The 22,158-nt window shown below is 38.1% G+C and overlaps 1 protein-coding gene across 5 annotated transcripts in view; it reads right to left on the reverse strand.

Annotated features, from left to right (window-relative positions):
* Positions 1–22,158, reverse strand: part of NF1 (neurofibromin 1) — a 276,151-nt gene that overhangs the window by 115,780 nt on the left and 138,213 nt on the right. For all 5 annotated transcript variants that reach the window (XR_015769362.1, XM_028109132.2, XM_028109129.2 and 2 more), the window contains exons 28-30: positions 21,102–21,263; positions 20,864–20,967; positions 8,972–9,107 (exon numbers count right to left, since the gene is read on the reverse strand). Coding sequence is in view for 4 of the 5 variants with exons in the window: in XM_028109132.2 (XP_027964933.1) it covers positions 8,972–9,107; positions 20,864–20,967; positions 21,102–21,263 (402 nt within the window). In the remaining variant the exon portion in view is untranslated. The remainder of the gene's footprint in view (positions 1–8,971; positions 9,108–20,863; positions 20,968–21,101; positions 21,264–22,158) is intronic.

Here is a 22,158-nt window from a genome sequence, read left to right on the forward strand (position 1 = left end):
TTTTCAATTATGGTATATAATTATCATTTATAGCCTTAAAAAACTTGTGTAAACTACTTCAGTTTGAAGAAGCAGATTTACTTGGAAAAGATGACATTTACTTAGAATCATATTTAGCTCTTTCTCAGAATTCTCTCACCATAACTTAAGAGAATATCCATTCTGGGAATTATTTTCTCATTATAGGTATCTCCTGCTTTTCAAAAGTTCGCTTTCACAAAAGACCTAAATTAGTACCTATTTCTGCTAACTACAAGAAATCCAGGAAACAAACTGAAGGTTGCTGGAGTGGTGGGGTATGGGAGGGATGGGGTGGTTGGGTGATGGACATTGGGGAGGGTATGTGCTGTGGTGAGCGCGGTGAATTGTGTGAGACTGTTGAATCGCAGACCTGTACCTCTGAAACAAATTAATACATTATATGTTAAAAAAAAGAAGAATGGGGAGGGGGGTGGGGGGGTGGGTTAGTCTGGTGATGGGTATTAAAGAGGGCACGTACTGAAAAAGAAAAAAAAAAGAAATCCAAAGAGGCTTTGCTTTTACAGGGAAAATAGCAAAAAGCGAATATTGCAATCAGTGTTTGTTTTGCAGCCAGCCATTAGAGGCAGCATACCCCCCAAGCATTGAGTGGCTGCCAAGTTCCTTCTCCAGGAGCTACATTCAGCATCTCAGCCTCCCAAGTTGCCACAGCTCTGAACTTGTCTATGAGCATCTGTGCTTTATCTCCATTTATTGTGTGCATCCATAAGCAAGATGTGTCCTAAGGTATCAGAAAATCCTGTTTGTAAGGGTGTTTCACTTGGCATAAACTGGATGTAATTAAGCATTTCAATTGTGGTGAATGAAATAAAGACACTGTGTATGCACTGAACTTGCCTGCATCCACCCTTCATACTATTTACTCAGACAGAAACAATCTTCAAAGTTGCTGAAGTTACTAATTGGTTCTGCCAGTAGGAAAGTGGTCTCTTTTAGTCAGCATCCAGTAATGGATGCAATGGAGTCTATTGCTTGAGTGGATTGGTGGGTGAACAAAGCATGGTGTTCCATTAAGTTATCTTACACTTCAGGATAAATCAATTTTTTTAGTAAGCCGAAACGAAAGTACTGGGCAATGATGATCAAAGTGTTGTAAAAGTAGAATTTAAAGGTAGTTTAAATTGGGTGGTTTCATCGACTTTGAAGCAAGGGCAGCTTCGTAACTCAAAATTTACTCAAATTGGGTGGTTTCATCGACTTTGAAGCAAGGGCAGCTTCGTAACTTGAAAGAGTGCTGCAGCTGATAATGAAGCTGCTGAAAAGTTCCCAAAAGAACTGACAAAAATAATTATAGCAGGTGGTTATTCATATAAGTATTTAACTTCAATTTATTATTGGAAAAACTTCTGAGCAAGACATTTATTTCAATAGAAGAAAAGCAGGCTAAGGGACACAGGCATCAAAGGACAGGCTTAATGCCCACCACTACCACCACTGGTGACGCTGTCCTTAGGCCTCTACTAGTGTACCACTCAGAAAATCCCAGGGCACTTAAAGCCATTGATAAGAATACACTTCTTGTGTTTCATTCACATCCAAGCAGTTGGAATATCCAAGTGATTTTTTTGAGTACATTAGTCCTTTTGTTGAAAATACTGTAGAGAAAATAATCTTGATAATAGGTGTCTTCTGATTGTTGAAAATTGTGCTGCTCATCCACCTGGCATTACTGAGTACGGCAATAACATTCCTGTGTGTTCTTCCTGCCAAATATGATGTTGTTGATACAACCATGTGTCCCAGTCCTAATAGCCACAATTAAGGCTTACTATATGCAAAACATGACACATCTTATCGTAAGTGCCATTGACAGAGAAGCCAATTCCAAAACATCTTTACAAGGGATCTGGAAAGACTACAATATAAAACGGCAATCACCAACTCTGGAGATGCTTTTGATAGGGTAACAGTCTGGATGTGAAACGGTGCTTAGAGGACTGTCTCCTGAAGTAGGGAACAATTTTAAAGGCTTCAAACCAACAACAGTAAATATGGCAATACTGACTTTGGCTAAGGAAGCTTGGTTTGTGGAAACTGATGAAAATGATGTTGAAGGCTTTGGCATCCCACGATCAAGAATTGACAGATGAAAAAAAAAAAAGAAATACAAGTATTACTGTATTAAGTTTTAAAAAACATTTTGAAAAAAAAAAAAGAATTGACAGATGAAGAGCTGATACAATTGCAAGAGGAAAGAACACCAATCGACACTGAACACAACAGTGAACGGCCTAAAAGTGAAGTTATCCAAGAACTGAACGTGAAGCACATGAGATTTTTGCTATGATGGACGGTGCTGCAGTGACTGCAGAAAAGTACAGCTTTAATTTTGAAAGGGCATGTAGGTTTAGAGGCAGGTTTACAGAATGTTTTGAATGCCTACAAATAACTGTAGTATAAGAAAATGCGAGAGGCTAAGCAGTTGAGCATACTGTTGTATTTCAAGCTTTCCACATCAGCCACATTAGCCACAGCAGAGGATGAACCTGGACCTTTGACATCGAGGTAGGCAGACATAGAAGAAGGTATAGACATTAGTGACCTGCTTGCACTGATGGATTTAGACAGTGATTTTAATAGATGACACTCTTCCTCTCTCTCCTATACTCTATATTCCTCTACCTCCCACCACCCCAACCTTCAACACCCCAGACTAACACCACACCACCATCACCACCTGTCAGCCCTCTGGTGTGCTTGCTGTCGTCCCAATTCTGGTAAGTGAAACTATACTGTACATAAATTATTTGTACTTTCTACAGGCTGTGTATTTATTGTATTATTCCTGTTTTTACTATATGTTATTTTAGGTTTTATGTGTTATGTGGCATGATTTGGTTGGTTATTTTGGGGGTCTAGGAACACTAAAAAATTTTCCATATGAATTAATAGTAATTGCTTCTTCCCTTTATGCCACTTTGGCTTACAAAAGGTTTCACAGGAACATTCTACTTTGGGATAGCAGGGAAAACCTGTCTTCCAAAACTATGAGGAGGAAAAGTAGAAATAATACATGAGAAAATGCCTTAATTATAAATCTAACACATGTTCACAGTTGGCTATCCCTACATAATCTTAACCCAGTCCACTATGTAAGGGGGCATAAAAAATAAGAGACCTGGTTAAAGCATGATTCAAAAAAGGCTTAACAGTCAAAAATATGAACTCAAGAAAAGGGAACTAACACTCAGAGAAGTTTAGCTAGCAATATCCTCACTTAGCTTTCAAAATTTTCCAAGTAAGTCCCAAAGCAGGAGCCATATTTACTCGAGGAAACAATCAAGTACTATCCCTCCCAGCAGAAGACCAAAGTACAAAGGTACCATTATGTTATTGCCAAAGTCAAAAGGGCAAGAGAAAGCCAGAAGAAGAAAGATGAATAAAAGAGCAAACTAAGGGGAAAATGACTTCTGGTAGGAGACTCAATGAAAGAATAACTTGAGATCAAAGTTTTTTTTCTTTCTTTTAATTAGTAAATGTAAAATTCCCTGTTATCAATCACTTATTAAAAAACAAAACCTTATTTATAAGTAATACAGCACTTTTGCTCTATAGTACTCCCAACAAATTTCCCCAATACTTCAAAACAACACACTGACACAACATTTAAACAGTATTCTTAAAAAGGATAATCTTATGTGAAATATTTAATATAATTCAGGTCTGTTATAATACAGGATGTTTTATTATGGAGTGCTTTAAAAAGCACAACACATAATGCTTAATAAGCCACAAATGATCACCTTACTCTATTTTCTGATTTATTTTCACTACCTCCCTCTCTTCCTATAAAAGCTGGCAAGCATCTTGTTTACTTGGGTGGAATGGATGGGAAAGTTTTATTCCTTCATTAAATATTTTCCTAAGTACTTACAAAGTGCCAAGCCCTGTTCCTTTTACCTTTTCAGAATCGTGGTTGCAAATTGGACTCCAAGTTTGCTGATGATACAAAAAAAATTTTTTTCCTTTAGGATGACAACCACATGAAGAGTTTCTACTAAAATCTAGTAAGTCATGTAATCAGACAGTCAGTAACCATTTACTTTTAAGTCAAGTCAAAGCCACTGGCACTTCAGAAATCCACTTGACCACCTTCCTCCAATTTCCTCTGCCTCCAAACTTCACCTCTGATAACCACAAGTCTGATCTCTTTTTCCATGAGTTTTGTTTTGTTTTTAAGATTCCACATATAAATGAAATCATACAGTATTTGTCTCTGACTTATTTCACTTAGCATAATACCTTCAAGGGCCATGTACATGGTCACAAATGGTAAGATTTCCTCATTTTATATGGCTGATTAATATTCCATTGTCCATATACCCACAGTTCTTTTAATCCATTCATCTATTGATAGACACTTGGGTTGTTTCCATGTCTTGGCTATTCTAAGTAGTGCTGCTATGAACCTGCGGGTGCAGATATCTTTTTGAGTTAGTATCTTCATTTCAATATATCCCCAGAGCTGGAATTGCTGAATGATATGGTAGTTCTATTTTAAATTTTTTGAGGATTTTCCATATTAGCTATACCTACTTGCAACTACACCAACAGTGCACAAGGGTTCCCATTTTTCTCTATCCATGTCAGCATTTGTTATCTCTAGTTTTTTTGATGATGGCCATTCTAACAGGTGTGAGGTGCTATCTCACTGTGGTTTTAATCTGTATTTCCCTAATGATTAGTGATGTTGAGCATCTTTCCATGTTAGCTTTTGGCCTTTCATGTAACTTCCTCGGAAAAATGTCTATTCACAAGTGTCCACTGCCCATTTTAAACTGGGATGGTGTTTTTTTTTTTTGTACTGAAAATTGTGTACGTTTTTAATATATTTTTAATATTAACCCCTTATTAGATATATGGTTTGCAAATATTTTTCCCACTCCATAGGTTGTCTTTTCACTTTGTTGATGGTGTGCTTGCTGTGCAGAAGCTTTCGAGTTTAATGTAGTCTCACTTATTTATTTTTGAGTTTGTTGTGCTTTAGGTGTCACCTCCAAAAAAATCATTACCAAGATCCATGCCAAGAAGCTTTATTCCTATGTTTTCTTCTAGTAGTTTCATGGTTTCAAGTCTTACATTTAAATCTTTAATCCATTTTGAGTTAATCTGTGTGAGAGTATAAGATGGTTCCAGTTTCATTTTTTTTACATATGAATATTCAGTGATCCCAGCACCATTTATTGAAAAGACTGTCTTTTCTCCATTGAGTATTCTTGGCTCGCTTGTCAAATATTAGTTGACTATATATGCTTGGCTTTATTTCTGGGCTCTTGATTCTGTTCCACTGGTCAATCTGCCCATTTTTATGCCAATACATACTGTTCTGATGACTGTAGCTTTAAATCAGGAAGTGTGGTACCTCTTTCATTCTTCTTTCTCAAGACTGCTTTGGCAATTTGGGGTCTTTTGTGGTTCCATACAAATTTTAGGAGTATTTTTTCTACTTCTGTGAAAAAGGCCATTCAAAACTTGATAGAGATCACACTGAATCTATAGATAGCTTTTGGGAGCATTCATATTTAAATGATTAATTCTTCCAATCCATGAACATAGGATACCTTTCCCATTTATCTGTGTCTTCTTCAATTTTTCTCATCAATGTCATAGTTTCCAGCAGAGATCTTTCACCTCCTTAAATTTATTCCTAAGCATTTTATTGTTTTGATGCTACTGTAAATGGGATCAATTTTTTTCATAAATTTGTTAGTGTATAGAAATGCTACTGATTTTTGTATGTTAACTATGTATACTGCAACTTTATTGAGTTCACTGATCAGTTCTGCTTTTTGGTTGTCTTTGGGGTTTCCTATATATAAAATTATGTCATCTGCAAGTAGACAATTTTACTTTTTCCTTTCCAATTCTGGTACTTTTTATTTTTCTTACCTGACTGCTCTAGGTAGTACTTGTACTATTATGTTGAATAGGAGCAGTAAGAGTAGACACCCTTGTTTTGTTCCTGATCTTAGAGGAAACGTTTTCAACCTTTTACCACTGAGTACATTAGTTGTATGGTTGTCATTTATGGCCTTCATTATGTTGACATATGTTCCTTCTACGCCTAACTTATTAAGAGTTTTTATCACGAAGGGATGTTAAATTTTGTCAAACGCTTTTTCTGCATTTATTGAGATGACCATATGATTATTTTCTTTCATTGTATTAATGTGATATATTGCACTGATTGATCTGTGTATGTTCAACCATCCTTGAACCCCAGGATAAATTCCACTTGTCCGTAGTATGTGATCATTTTAATATGCTGCTGAACACAGTTTGCTACTAATTCATTGAGAATTCTTGCAACTATACTCATCAATGATATTGACTGGACTGCAGTTTTCTTTTCTAGCAGTGTCCTTTTCTGGTTTTGGTATCAGGGTAATGCTGGCTTCATAAAATGAGTTTAGACTGTTCCCTCCTCGTCAGCTTTTTGTAAGAGTTTGAGAAGGATTGGTGTTCATTTTTCTGTAAATGTTTGGTAAAATTCACCAGTGAAACCAGCTGGTCCTGGGATTTTCTTTATTGGGAGAATTTTATAGTAATTGGTTTATCAGAGTTTCTACTTCTTCCTCAATCTTAGTAAGTTGTATGTTTCTAAGAATTTTTCCATTTCTTCTAGTTTGTCCAGTTTGTTGACATATAGTTGTTCACAGTAGCCTCTTACAATCCTTTCAATTTCTGTGGTATCAGTTGTGGTATCTCCTTTTTCATTTCTAATTTTGTTGATTTCGCTCCTTCCTCTCTTTTCCTTTGTTAGTCTAGCTAAAGGTTTGTCAATTTTGTTTATCTTTTCAAAGAACCAACTCTTAGTTTGGTTAATCTTTTCTACTGTTGTTCTGTAGTTATTTCTATTTCATTTATTTCTGCTCTAATCTTTATTATATCCTTTCTTCTGCTAACTTTGAGCTCAGTTTGTTCTTTTTCTAATTCCTTAAGGCAGAGAGTTAGGTTGCTTATTTGGGATCTTTCCTGCTTCTTAACGGGGGTGTTTATTGCTATGAACTTCCCTTTTAGACTGCTTTTTCCTGCATCCCACGTGTTCTGGTATACTGTGTTCCCATTTTCATTTATCTCAACAAACATTTTTATTTCCCCCTTAATTTCTTCTTTGATCCATTAATTGTTCAGTGTAGTATTTAATTTCCATGTGTTCACCTATTTTCCAGTTTTCCTCATGTAATTGATTTCTAGCTTCATACCACTGTGGTCAGATAAGATACTTGGTATGATTTCAATCTTCTTGAATCTGCTAAAACTTGTGTGGCCTAACATATGGTCTATCCTAGAAAATGTTCCACGTATGCTTGAGAAGAATGTATATTCTGTGGCTGTTAGAATGGTCGATATATGTCTGTTAGGCCCATTCGGTCTGTAAGTGTTGTTCAAATCTGCTGTTTCCTTATTCTCTGTCTGGATGATCTATCCATTGTTGAGAGTGGGATATTAAAGTCCCCAACCAATACTGTATTACTATTCATTTCTTCTTTTAGGTCTGTTAGTTTTTGCTTTATATATTTAGGTGCTCTCATGTTGGGCACATAAATATTTATAACTATTATATCTTCTGGATGTATTAACCCCTTTTTATTATTATATAATGACCTTCTTTGTCTCTTTTTACCACTTTTAGTTTAAAAATCTATTTGGTCTGAAATGAGTATAACTACCCCTGCTTTTTTTTTTTTTTTTTTTGGTTACCATTTGCTTGAAATGACTTTTTCCATCCCTTCACTCTCAGTCTATGTGTGTCTTTAGGGCTAACATGAATGTCTTGTATTTTTTGGATCTTGTTTTGCTATCCATTCAGCCACTCTATGTCTTTCAATTGGGAAAACTTAATCCACTTATATTTAAAGTAATTACTGATAGGAAAGGACTTACTATTGCCATTTTGTTAACTGTTTTCTGGTGGTAAGTTTTTTGTTTTTTTTTAATAGATACAGCAGAAACATCTTTATAAATAGCAATGGGGGAATGATTCACACAGAGCAGCCTGAAATAACTTTTTAAAATGGTGATTTCACTGATCTTGCTAATGTCTCTAAGCAACTGAAGCCCTGTGCTAAAAAACAAATGGCTGGGGATGACTCTGCAAAGAAAAAGACACAAAGGCAAGGGTTTTGGTAAATGCATAAATTCTTTCCCCTGTACCCACCCCTGTCCCAAACTCCAGACCCACTAATGTTTCTTCCAGAATCACAGTTTAAACAGGCTAATATAAATCTGCACTCATTTCCCCTGGAATGATTAAATCATCCTTGAAACTACATATGCAATTCAAAAACACAGTGAAAGCCATAAAAAGAACAGAGACCTAATTTCCTCAATATAAAGGGGATGACTGGACATCTGAACCCAGAAGCATTATTGCAGTGCTAGTGCTAGAAAGCGTAATAACTTGATCTGAATGATGATGCAATATATTTTATAAGTAGCATTCTATATAAAATAAACAGATTAGTTTGTCCTAGAAAAACCTGACAAGAACACATGACATCTTTAAGAAGACATCAAAATTATAAATCAAGCATTTCAACAGTATAAAAAGCAAGGAGTAGAGCTGCCTCACATGTGAAATACCCTATGAGTAATTCAGGCAAAAGATAACCAAAAAAATTCCATAATATATCTTATTTCAACCATGTCTATTATACCCAATAGATTCTGTGTATTTTAAACTTGCTTCCAATGCAAGGAAAATTTATTATTTTTAGTACTCCCTTAAAATACTTCAAACTATCTCCTGATAGTTTGAGCAATATTAAGTTTTTTCAAAGCCAACTCCAACAATTCTTAATGTATTAGTCATCCACATTGACTCCATATTTTCAACCACCCACTATCAGCAGCTAAATCCCTCTTTAGTAAGGCATTCTTTTTACTTCAGCTTTGGATTAATAATGGTGCTCTCTAGGCTTAAGCATACCTGGTATAAACAGTGGCACACACTTCTAAGCTGAGGGGGGAATTCTGAGGAGGAACTGATGATGGCATGGAAGAACTTTTCAGTCATCTGAAGAAGGTTCCGTTGGTTTTCCTCAAGACTCTCTGACTGCTCTAACCTGCAAAAAAAAAAAAAAAAGAGAGAGAGAGAGAGAGAGAGAGAGAGAAGGTAAAATCCAGTTACAGTAAACAAATAAAAGTGCTCTTTAAAAGAGACTTTCAGCCAAATGCAATGTTTGAACTTTGCTGGAATCTTGATTTGAATTAAAAAAAATGCAAAAAGGCAACAATGAGAACTGTGTATAAGAATTCTTATCCCCTTATATTATCACAAATTTAGTATATACTCAGCTTAGTGCCATCTTCTCCATTCTGGGTATATCTTCCTGCAGAAAAAATGCATTCTGGTTTGCTCTCCACCTTTAGGGTAAAAAGCTTTTCTGTGAGGCAAGTCTGTAGTTATCCAGCTGTGCAAGGGATGGGGTAGATGAGTCCAATTCAAGGTGAAGTATTAGCAAGCCTATTTGCCCACAGGATCAAAAGCCACATACTCTAAAAACTGTTATCAGAAATAAAGGTAAAGGGCACCAGAGCGGCTCAGTCAGTTAAGCGTCTGCCTTCAGCTCAGGTCACGATCCCAGAGTCCTGGGATCGAGCCTCAAGTCGGACTCCTGATCAGAGTCTGCTTCTCTCTTCTCTCTCTCCCTCTGCCCTTCCTCCCTACTCCCCACCCCGCCTCGTGTTCTTTCTCATCCTCTATCTCAAGTAAATAAATAAAATCTTAAAAAAAAGAAAGGAAGGAAGGTAGGTAGGAAGGTGACAGCTGATTCCTGAGTACTTCCCTCCCAGCCCTCCTCCTTCCACTCTTGGTTTTGAATTAGGGCAGGGAAGAGGAATATTATTTATTAGGCATCTCCAACCCTAAAGAATCCATGTGTCAAGCCACTTTAAAAATATACAACATGTTGGGGCGCCTGGGTGGCTCAGTCGTTAAGCATCTGCCTTCGGCTCAGGTCATGATTCCAGGCTCCTGGGATCGAGCCCTGCGTCGGGCTCCCTGCCCCGCGTGGAGCCTGCTTCTCCCTCTCCCACTCCCCCTGCTTGTATTCCCTCTCTCACTGTGTCTCTTCCTATCAAATAAATAAATAAAATCTTTAAAAAAAATATATACAACATGTGCATATTTTATTGGAGCCAATGTACAGAGAACACATGAAAGAATGACAGATGATAATGAATTACAGTTAGAAAACTCTGTACTTTATCTTGTAGCCAACAGGGAACAACAGATGTTCTAAGAAACAGAGTAACAAGAAAATTTCAGTTTCATAATAATTCCTACAGCAAATGACCTGAAAAATGAAAAAGACAATGTTGGGGCAATAATGGGGAAATCACAGCAAAAGTCAATGGGATCACTATTTACAATTGTACCAAAAAGAATAAAATACCTAGGAAAATACCTAACCAAAGTGGTGAAAGACCTCTATACTCTTAAAATTATAAGACATTGATGAAAGAAACTGATGACAACACAAACTAGAGGAAAGATACACCATGCTCATGGATTGGAACAATTAATATTATTAAAATGTGTATACACCCAAAGCAATCTGCACAGTCAATGCAATTCCTGTCAAAATACCAAGTGTTTTTACCAAACTGGAATAAATAATTCTAAAGAACCACAAAAGACTTCAAAGAGACAAAGAAATCTTGAGAAAGAATTAAAAACTAAAGGTATCACAATCCCAGATGTCAAGATATACTACAAAAGGACAGTAATCAAGACAGTATGGTACTGGCACAATAACAGTCACATAGATCAATGGAACAGAAAAAAGAGCCCAGAAATAAACCTATGCCTATACTGTCAATCTATGACAAAGTAGGCAAGAATATACAATGAGGAAGACTGTCTTTTCAATAAATGGTATTGAGAAACTGGACAGCTATGTGCAAAAGATTGAAACTGGAGCAATTTCTTATAGCACATGCAAAAACAAACTCTAAATAGATTAAACCCCTAAATATGAGACCTGAAACCATAAAACTCCTAAAAGAAAACATAGGGAGTGATCTCTTGGATATCAGCCTTAACAACATATTTATGGATATGTCTCTGCAGGCAAGGGAAACAAAAGCAAAAATAAACTATCGGGACTACACCAAAATAAAAAGCTTTTGCACAGCAAGGAAACCATCAGTAAAATGAAACAGCAACCTACTGAATGGGAGAAGATATTTGCAAATGATATAACTGATAAGGGATTAATATCCAAAATATATAAGCAACTCACACAACACCCAAATACCCAAATAATCTGATTTTAAAAATGGACAAAGGGGGCAAAAAAGAGGGGGAGTGCCTGGGTGGCTCAGTCGGTTAAGCATCTCCCTTCGGCTCAGGTCATAACCCCAGGGTCCTGGGATTGAGCCCCGCATCGGGCTCCCTGCTCAGCTGGGAGTCTGCTTCTCCCTTTTCCACTGCCCCTACCCTCTGCCCCGCTTCTGCACTCTCTCTCTCCCTCTCTCATATAAATAAATCTTTAAAAAAATGAAAAATGGACAGAGCACGTGAAAAGACATTTTTCCAAGACATAAAGGTGGCCCACAAACACATGAAAAAATGTTCAACATCACTAATCATCAGGAAAATGCAAATCAAAACCACAATGAGGTATTACTTCACATCAGTCGGTTAATATGTTAATAATATGTTAATATGTTAATAACAATGATATTAATGAATGGTTAATATCAAAAACAGTAAGAAATAACAAGTATTGATGAGGATATGAAGAAAAGGGAACACTTGTGCCCTGTTGATGGGAATGTAAATTGGTGCAATCATTGTTAAAAACAGTGTGGAGGTTTCTCAAAAAATTAAAAATGAAAATACCATATGATCCAGTAATTCCATTACCTGGTATTTACCCAAAGAAAATAAAGCAGTAATTGAAAAGATACATGCACCCCTATGTTTACTGCAGCATTATTTACAATAGCCAACTCAATAGAAGCAACTCAAGTGTCCATCAATAGATGAACAGATAAAGTGTTACACACACACACACACACACGCACACACACACGCACACGTGCACAGGAATATTACTCAGCCATTAAAAAAGAATGCAATCTTGCCATTTGCAACAACGTGGATGGACCTAGAAGTTATTATGCTAAGTGAACTAAGTCAGAGAAAGGCAAATACTGTATGACTTCACTTATATATGAAATCTAAAAAACGAAACAGGGGCACCTGGGTGGTACAGTAGGTTAAGCGCTTGACTCTTGGCTTCAGCTCAGGTTGTGATCTCAGGGTTGTGAGATCGAGCCCAGTGTCGGGCTCCTACTCAGCACAGAGAGTCTGCTTCAGATTCTCCCTTCCTCCCCCTTTGACCCTCCCACTTGTGCACTCGCTCTCTCAAATAAATAAATAAATCTTCAAAAAACAAATCAAAACAAATGAACAAAAAACCCCACACTTTTAAATACAGAGAACAAATTGGTGGTTGCCAGAGGAGAGGTGGCTGAGAGGATGGGTGATATAGGTGAAGGGGATTAAGTGGTACAAACTTCCAGTTATAAAATAAGTAAGTCATGGAGATGAAAATGAAAAGTACAGCATAGGGGATATAGTCGATAATGTTGTAACAACGCTGCATAGTGAGAGATGGTGACTGCACTTATCATGAAGACCACTGAGTAATATACAGAACTGTCAAACCAGAATACTGTATACCTGAAACTAATATAACATTGTATGTCAATTATACTTCAATAATTTTTAAAACTTGATTGAAAAAACAAAGTAAAATCAATACAGTATTGACTAAATAATGATACACCCAAACTATAAAATATTACATAGCAGGTAAAAAGAATGAGATTAATCTTTCTATAGTGACATAGAAAGATCAACGAGATAGAGCTAAGTTAAAAAAATTAAGTTGTGGAGCAAGATGGCAGAGGAATAGGAGACCTAAATTTCGTCTGGTCCCAGGAATTCAGCTAGACAGGGATCAAACCATTCTGAACACCTACGAACTCAACAGGAGATCGAAGAAAAGAATAGCAGGACCTCTATGAACAGAAAAGCGACCACTTTCTGGAAGGTAGGAGGTGCGGAGAAGTGAATCCGAGGCGATATTCCGGAGGATAGATGGCGGGGGAGGGGCCTCCGTCAGCAGCTTCTGGCAAGTGATAGAGCAGCGGAGCACAAAATCAGAACTTCTAGAAGTCAGCTCGGCTGAGGGACGTCGCTCCAGTGGCTAAGCGGGGGGTGGAACCGTGGCTGGGACAGTGTGGTCTCAGGACCCTTGGGGTCACAGAAAGACTGGGGGTGCCTGAGTGCAGCAGAGCTCCCAGGTATCGGAGCGGGGAAGCCAGCTGCAGAGACGGAGCCGAGGAGTGGGCTGTCAGCTTGGGGTTGCCATAAACCATGATCCGAGGCACAGTCGGGCCACTGCTCCTCCAGCAGGGACCCAACAAGCAGCAGATCCAGGGAGACTCCCCTTCCTCCCCCGGGAGGAGCGGCACGGGAGCGCACCACAGGGATCTGCTGGGTTTGGAGACTCCACACGGGGTCAGGTGCCAGAGATAGAAACGCTCGGTCACAGGCCAGGTGAGCACGGAGTGTGGCCAGAGACGGGGAGATGGGAGTGACTGACTGTTTTTCTCTGGGGGCACACTGAGAAGTGGGGCCCCGAGTTCTCAGCTCCTCCAGGCGGAGATTGGAAGGCCGCCATTTTCACTCTCGTCCCCCAAAGCTGTACGGAAAGCTTGCAGGGAACAAAAGCTCCTGAGAGCAAACCCGAGCGATTACTTAGCCTGACCGGCAAGGGCGGGACAATTTCCCCTCTGGCAAAGACATTTGGGAACCACGGCAACAGGCCCCTCCCCCAGAAGATCAGCAAGAACCGCCAGCCAAGACCAAGTTAACCGATCAATGAGAACGGCCGAACTCCAGCGCTAGGGGAATATTGCACATAGAATTCATGGCTTTTTTTTCCCGATTCTTTAGTCTTTCAAAGTTAATTTTTTTTAATTTTCTTGTTTTTCTATTTTTTTTGAATTTTTCTTTTTCCCTTTTTCAATGAACATCTTTATCAATATCTTTTTTTTTAAAGATTTTATGTATTTATTTGAGAGAGAGAGAATGAGAGATAGAGAGCATGAGAGGGAAGAGGGTCAGAGGGAGAAGCAGACTCCCTGCTGAGCAGGGAGCCCGATGCGGGACTCGATCCCGGGACTCCAGGATCATGACCTGAGCCAAAGGCAGTTGCTTAACCAACTGAGCCACCCAGGCGCCCCTATCAATACCTTTTTTAAAAATCCTTTTTATTTTTCATTTTTAGAGTCATATTCTATCCCTTCATAGTAGTTAACCTTATTTCTGGTAAATATATTAAGTTGTTCCCTCTTTAAAATTTTGGGATACAGTTTCTTCTAACAGACCAAAATATACCCTAAATCTCTAGTGTATGGCTTTGTTCTAGTCTCTTGCCTAATCACATTCTCTCCCTTTTTTTTTAATTTCTCTTCTTTCTTTTTTCAACCAACTTCTTATCAATTCCTTTTATAAAATCTTTCATAATTTTCATCTTTACAGTCATATTCCATCCCTTCATCATATTTACCCAAAATTTTGGGAGGCAGTTTCTTCTCACAGACCAGAATATGCCCAAAATCTAGTGTGTGGCACTGATTTATATTCACCAGCCTAATCATATTTGGTCATATTCTTTTTTTTTTTTTTTTGTATCTTTTTCTTTTTCTTTCTTTTTTCTTTCTTTTCCTTTCTTTTCACCTGGTTTCAGGTCTCTTCTGATTTGTTTAGTTTATTTTTTTCTGGGGTCGTTGTTACCCTATTAGCATTTTGTTCTCATTCATCTATTGTCCTCTGGACAAAATGATGAGACAAAAAAAATGACCTCAAAAAAAAAGAACAAGAGACAGTACCAACTGCCAGGGATCTAATCAATACGGACATTAGTAAGATGTCAGAACTAGAGTTCAGAATGACAATTTTAAAGATACTAGCTGGGCTTGAGAAAAGCATGGAAGATATTAGAGAAACCCTCTCTGGAGAAATAAAAGAACTAAAATCTAACCAAGTCGAAATCAAAAAGGCTATTACTGAGGTGCAATAAAAAATGGAGGCTCTAACTGCTAGGATAAATGAGGCAGAAGAGAGAATTAGTGATATAGAAGACCAAATGATGGAAAATAAAGAAGCTGAGAAAAAGAGATAAACAACTACTGGATCACGAGGGCAGAATTCAAGAGATAAGTGATACCATAAGATGAAACAATATTAGAATAATTGGGATCCCAGAAGAAAAAGAAAGAGAGAGAGGGGCAGAAGGTATACTGGAGCAAATTATAACAGAGAACTTCCCTAATGTGGGGAAGGAAACAGGCATCAAAATCCAGGAGGCACAGAGAACCCCCTCTCAAAATCAATAAAAATAGGTCAACACCCCGACAACTAATAGTAAAACTGATGAGTCTCAGAGACAAAGAGAAAATCCTGAAAGCAGCTTGGGAGAAGAGATCTGTAACCTACAATGGTAGAAACATTAGACTGGCAACAGACCTATCCACAGAGACCTGGCAGGCCAGAAAGGACTGGCATGATATATTAAGCCAAGAATACTATATCCAGCTAGGCTGTCATTGAAAATTGAAGGAGAGATAAAAAGCTTCCAGGACAAACAAAAACTAAAGGAATTTGCAAACACGAAACCAGCCCTCCAAGAAATACTGAAAGGGGTCCTCTAAGCAAAGAGAGAACCTAAAAGCAGCAGACTAGAAAGGAACACAGACAATATATAGTAACAGTCACCTTACAGACAATACAATGGTACTAAATTCATATCTTTCAATAGTTACTCTGAATGTAAATGGTCTAAATGCCCCAATCAAAAGACACAGGCTATCAGACTGGATAAAAAAACAAGACCCATCAATACGCTATCTGCAAGAGACTCATTTTAGACCCAAAGACACCCCCAGATTGAAAGTGAGGGGGTGGAAAACCATTTACCATGCTAATGGACACCAAATGAAAGCTAGGGTGGCAATCCTTATATCAGACAAATTAGATTTTAAACCAAAGACTATAAATAAGAAATGAGGAAGGACACTATATCCTACTTAAAGGGTCTATCCAACAAGAAGATCTAACAACTGTAAATATCTATGCCCCTAACATGGGAGCAGCCAATTATATAAGCCAATTAATAACAAAATCAAAGAAACACATCAACAACAATACAATAATAGTGGGAGACTTTAACACCCTCCTCACTGGAATGGACAGATCATCTAAGCAAAAGGTCAACAAGGAAATAAAGACTTTAAATGACACACTGGACCAGATGGACTTCACAGATATATTCAGAACATTCCATCCCAAAGCAACGGAACACACATTCTTCTCTAGTGCCTATGGAACATTCTCCAGAATAGATCACATCCTAGGTCACAAATCAGGTCTCAACCGGTACCAAAAGATTGGGATCATCCCTGCATATTTTCAGACCACAATGCTTTGAAACCAGAACTCAATTACAAGAGGAAAGTCAGAAAGAACTCATATACATGGTGGCTAAAGAGCATCCTACTAAAGAATGAATGGGTCAACCAAGAAATTAAAGAAGAATTTAAAAAATTCATGGAAACCAATGAAAATGAAAACACAACTGTTCAAAATCTTTGGGATGCAGTAAAGGTGGTCCTAAGAGGAAAATAAATAGCAATACAAGCCTTTCTCAAGAAAGGTCTCAAACACACAACCTAACCCTACACCTAAAGGAACTGGAGAAAGAACAGCAAATAAAGCCTAAACCCAGCAGGAGAACAGAAATAATAAAGATCAGAGGAAAAATCAATGAAACAGAAACCAAAAGAACAGTAGAACAGATCAACGAAACTAGGAGCTGGTTCTTTGAAAGAATTAACAAGATTGATAATCCCCTGGCCATTTATCAAAAAGAAAAGAGAAAGGACCCAAATAAATAAAATCGTGAATGAAAGAGGAGAGATCCCACAACCAACATCAAAGAAACACAAACAATTATAAGAACATATTATGAGCAACTATGCCAGCAAATTAGATAATCTGAAAGAAATGGATGCATTCCTAGAGATGTATCAACTACCAAAACTGAACCAGGAAGAAATAGAAAACCTGAATAGACCTAAAACCATTAAGGGAATGAAAGCAGTAATCAAAAATCTCCCAACAAACAAAAGCCCAGGGCCAGATGGCTTCCCAGGGGAATTCTACCAAACTTTTCAAGAAGAATTAAATACCTATTCTTCTGAAATGGTTCCAAAAAACAGATACGGAAGGAAAACTTCCAAACTCATTTTATGAGGCCATTACCTTGATCCCAAAACCAGACAAAGACCCCATCAAAAAGGAGAATCACAGACCAATATCCTTGATGAACATGCATGCAAAAATTCTCACCAAAATACTAGCCAATAGGATCCAACAGTACATTAAAAGGCTTATTCACCACGATCAAGTGGGATTTATCCCTGGGCTGCAAGGTTGGTTCAACATCCGCAAATCAATCAACGTGATACAATACATTAACAAAAGAAAGAACATGAACTATATGATCCTCTCAATATATGTGGAAAAAGGATTTGACAAAGTACAGCATCCTTTCTTGATCAAAACTCTGAAGAGTATAGGGAAAGAGGGTACATACCTCAGTATCAGAAAAGTCATCTATGAAAAACCCACAGCGAATATCAATCTCAATGGGGAAAAACTAAGAGCTTTCCCCCTAAGGTCAGGAACATGGCAGGGATGTCCACTATCACCACTGCTATTCAACATAGTATTAGAAATCCTAGCCACAGCAATCAGACAACAAAAAGAAATCGAAGGCATCCTAATCGGCAAAGAAGAAGTCAAACTCTCACTCTTTGCAGATGATATAATACTTTATGTGGAAAACCCAAAAGACTCCACCCCAAAACTGCTAGAACTCATATAGGAATTCAGTAAAGTGGCAGGAGATAAAAACAATGCACAGAATCAGTGGTATTCCTATACACCAACAACAACACAGAAGAAAGAGAAATTAAGGAGTCGATTCCATTTACAATTGCACCCAAAACCATAAGATACCTAGGAGTAAATCTAACCAATGAGGCAAAGAATCTGTACTCAGAAAACTATAAAATACTCATGAAAGAAATTGAGGAAGACACAAAGAAATGGAAAAACATTCCATGCTCATGGATTGGAAGAATAAATATTGCGAAAATGTCTATGCTGCCTAGAGCAATCTACACATTTAATGCAATCCCTACTAAAATACCATCCACTTTTTTCAAAGAAATGGAACAAATAATCCTAAAATTTGTATGGACCAGGAAAGATCCCAAATAGCCAGAGGAATGTTGAGAAAGAAAAGCAAAGCTGGTGGCATCACAATTCCGGACCTCAAGCTCTATTACAAAGCTGTCATCATCAAGACAGTATGGTACTGGCACAAAAACAGACACATAGATCAATGGAGCAGAATACAGAGCCCAGAAATGGACCCTCAACTCTATGATTAACTAGTCTTCGACAAAGCAGGAAAGAATGTCCAATGGAAAAAAGACAGTCTCTTCAACAAATGGTGTGGGAAAATTGGACAGCCACATGCAGAAGAATGAAACTGGATCATTTCCTTACACCACACACAAAAATAGACTCAAAATGGTTGAAAGATCTAAATGTGAGACAGGAGTCCATCAAAATCCTAGAGGAGAACACAGGCAGCAACCTCTTCGACCTCAGCCGCAGCAACTTCTTCCTAGAAACATTGCCAAAGGCAAGGGAAGCAAGGGCAAAAATGAACTATTGGGACTTCATCAAGATAAAAAGCTTTTGCACAGCAAAAGAAACAGTCCAGAAAATCAAAAAACAACTGACAGAATGGGAGAAGATATTTGCAAATGACTTATCAGATAAAGGGCTAGTATCCAAAATCTACAAAGAACTTATCAAACTCAACACCCAAAGAACAAATAATCCGATCAAGAAATGGGCAGAAGACATGAACAGACATTTTTCCAAAGAAGACATCCAAATGGCCAACAGACACATGAAAAAGTGCTCAACATCACTTGGCATCAGGGAAATCCAAATCAAAACCTCAATGAGATACCACTTCCCACCAGTCAGAATGGCTAAAATTAACAAGTCAGGAAACAACAGATGTTGGCGGGGATGTGGAGAAAGGGGAACTCTCCTATACTGCTGGTAGGAATGCAAGCTGGTTCAGCCACTCTGGAAAACAGTATGGAGGTTCCTCAAAAAGTTGAAAATAGAGCTACCGTACGACCCAGCAATTGCACTACTGGGTATTTACCCCAAAGATACAAATGTAGGAATCCAAAGGGGTACGTGCACCCCAGTGTTTATAGCAGCAACGTCCACAATAGCCAAACTGTGGAAAAAGCCAAGATGTCTATCGACAGATGAATGGATAAAGAAGATGTGGGGTGTGTGTGTGTGTGTGTGTGTGTGTGTGTGTGTGTCATGGAATATTATGCATCCATCAAAAGGAATGAGATCTTGCCATTTGCAATGACGTGGATGGAACTGGAGGGGATTATGCTGAGCGAAATAAGTCAATCAGAGAAAGACATGTATCATATGACCTCACTGATATTAGGAATTCTTAATCTCAGGAAACAAACTGAGGGTTGCTGGAGTGATGGGGCGTGGGAGGGATGGGGTGGCTGTGAATTGTGTAAGACTGTTGAATCAAAGACCTGTACCTCTGAAACAAATAATACATTATATGTTAAAAAAGAAAGAAGATAGTAGGAAGGGAAAAATGAAGAGGGGCAGAATTGGAGGGGAGACGAACCATGAGAGACTATGGACTCTTAGAAACAAACTGAGGGTTCTAGGGGGGCGAGGGTGGGGGGATGGGTTAGCCTGGTGATGGATATTAAAGAGGGCATGTATTGAATGGAGCAGTGGGTGTTATACGCAAACAATGAATTATGGAACACTACATCAAAAACTAATGACGTAATGTATGGTATTAATATAACATCATAAAATAAAATTTAAAAAAGAAAAAAAATTAAGTTGCAAAACTAGGTATTTATTCAAAGGATGCAAACGTCGTGGTTCAAAGGGGCACATGTACCCCAATGTTTGTAGCAGCAAAGTCCACAAGTGCCAAAATATGGAAAGAGCCATCAAGAGGTGAATGGGTAAGATGCGTGTGTGTGTGTGTGTGTGTGTGTGTGTGTGTGTGTGTGTGTGTGTGTGTGTGTGTGTGTGTGAGATGGAATATTACTCAGCCATCAAAAAGAATGAAATCTTGCCATTTGCAGCATCGTGGATGGAACTAGAGTATACTATGCTAAGCAAAATAAGTCAGTCAGAGAAAGACAAATACCATATGCTTTCACTCATGTGGAATTTAAGAAACAAAACAGATGAACATAAAGGAAGGGAAGGAAAACTAATAATACACTATATGCTAATTAAATTGAATTTAAATAAAAAATTAGTAAAATTGTGTTGCAAAACCATGTATACAATGTTTCCATTTATATCAAGCACTCATATGTATAGTCTCTACAACTAGATTTATGTATATGTATATGCAAATGCACTGAAAATGGGCAAAGAACAGACTAAACTAGTAACAGTGCTATGTCTCTAGAGGTGGTTGTCAAAGATACCTGTAAATTTTTTAAGAAAAATGTATTTGTGTGTAATTTTTATAATTAAAGGCTAATTTTAAGAATCAAGGGGAGAAATTGTGAGGGACTGTTCTCATGCAGGGTAGTGGAAAAGTGGAGTCAAGTTGTAGATGAGAGGATGACAAACCTGGTAGGATCCACTTCAAAGCTAACATGCTGCCAATCAGAGGATGTGATCACAATTCGTAATAACGGATCCAGGAGTTTTTGTAGGTAGGTAGCACCATATACCTAAAGAAATATAAAAGTAGGAACTTATTACGCCTTCTCCAAATGTCTTGCATTAAAGACATTCTGTTCTGTACGTTCTGCACATAATCAGTTTGCCATAGCGTGGCACAAAAAAAAGATAAATGGATACAAACCTTGAAACAGAAGGTCATTATTTTACTGGCTAAGCTGTTTCCTCGGAAAAGAGTCTGCATGGAGTCTGCCAATTCTACTTCCTTAGAAAACATGTTCCAGAGCAGTTGGTAGAGTAAATGCCGAGAATCAAACAGAGTCACTAGAACTCGAGCTAGTTCATCCTGAGAACAAAAGAAAATTGTGTTAGTGTGCGTAATTCCATTTTCTCTTCAGCAGGAAACTGAAAGGTAAATCCAAAGCTGTCAACCACCTGCTAAAGCCAATTCAATGGTGACTAACTAATTTTTCCCCTGGTATTTATCTGTGTACATTTGTCTATGATAGACGACTATTTCTTCATGCCTACAGCAGCTGTTAATTCTTTTTTATTTTTTATTTTTTAAAGATTTATTTATTTGAGAGAGTGAGAATGAGAGAGAGAGAGAGAGTACATGAGAGGGGGGAGGGTTAGAGGGAGAAGCAGGCTCCTCGCCGGGCAGGGAGCCCGATGTGGGACTCGATCCCGGGACTCCAGGATCATGACCTGAGCCGAAGGCAGTTGCTTAACCAACTGAGCCACCCAGGCACCCCTGTTAATTCTTTTTTTAAAAGCAATTTGTTTATTTAAGCAATCTACACTCAGTGTGGGGCTCAAACTCACGACCCCGAGATCAAGAGTTGCACTCTTCTGACTAGGCCAGCCAGGCACCCCAGCAGCTGTTAATTCTAAGGATTAACTGATGAAAAGTAAAAGAGGCCTAGGCTTTACCAGGAGAAGAAAAGAATCCAGGATTCAGTTCAAATTATGATAAAATCAAAGAGAGCAGAAAGAGAACACGATGGCAAAGTTTGATTTGTTTGATATGCCCAGATCATTTTCCTAGGAAATCAGTGAGCAGGAATAACACTTTGGTGACCACAACACCTCTATTCTCTGATCATCTGGTCAGGGAAATTCAGAGCACACTGAACATGGGCTCAGCAGAGAAACACAAAAATGGAAAGACTACAGGATTTGCAGGAAGTCAGGAAAAAGATTTGGGCTGTGCATTCAGAAACAAGAGATTAGCAAGATTT

Source organism: Eumetopias jubatus, unplaced genomic scaffold, assembly GCF_037043125.1.
Source record: "Eumetopias jubatus isolate StellerSeaLion01/CBP00866 unplaced genomic scaffold, mEumJub1_p1.0 scaffold_10, whole genome shotgun sequence".
Lineage (NCBI taxonomy): Eukaryota > Metazoa > Chordata > Mammalia > Carnivora > Otariidae > Eumetopias > Eumetopias jubatus.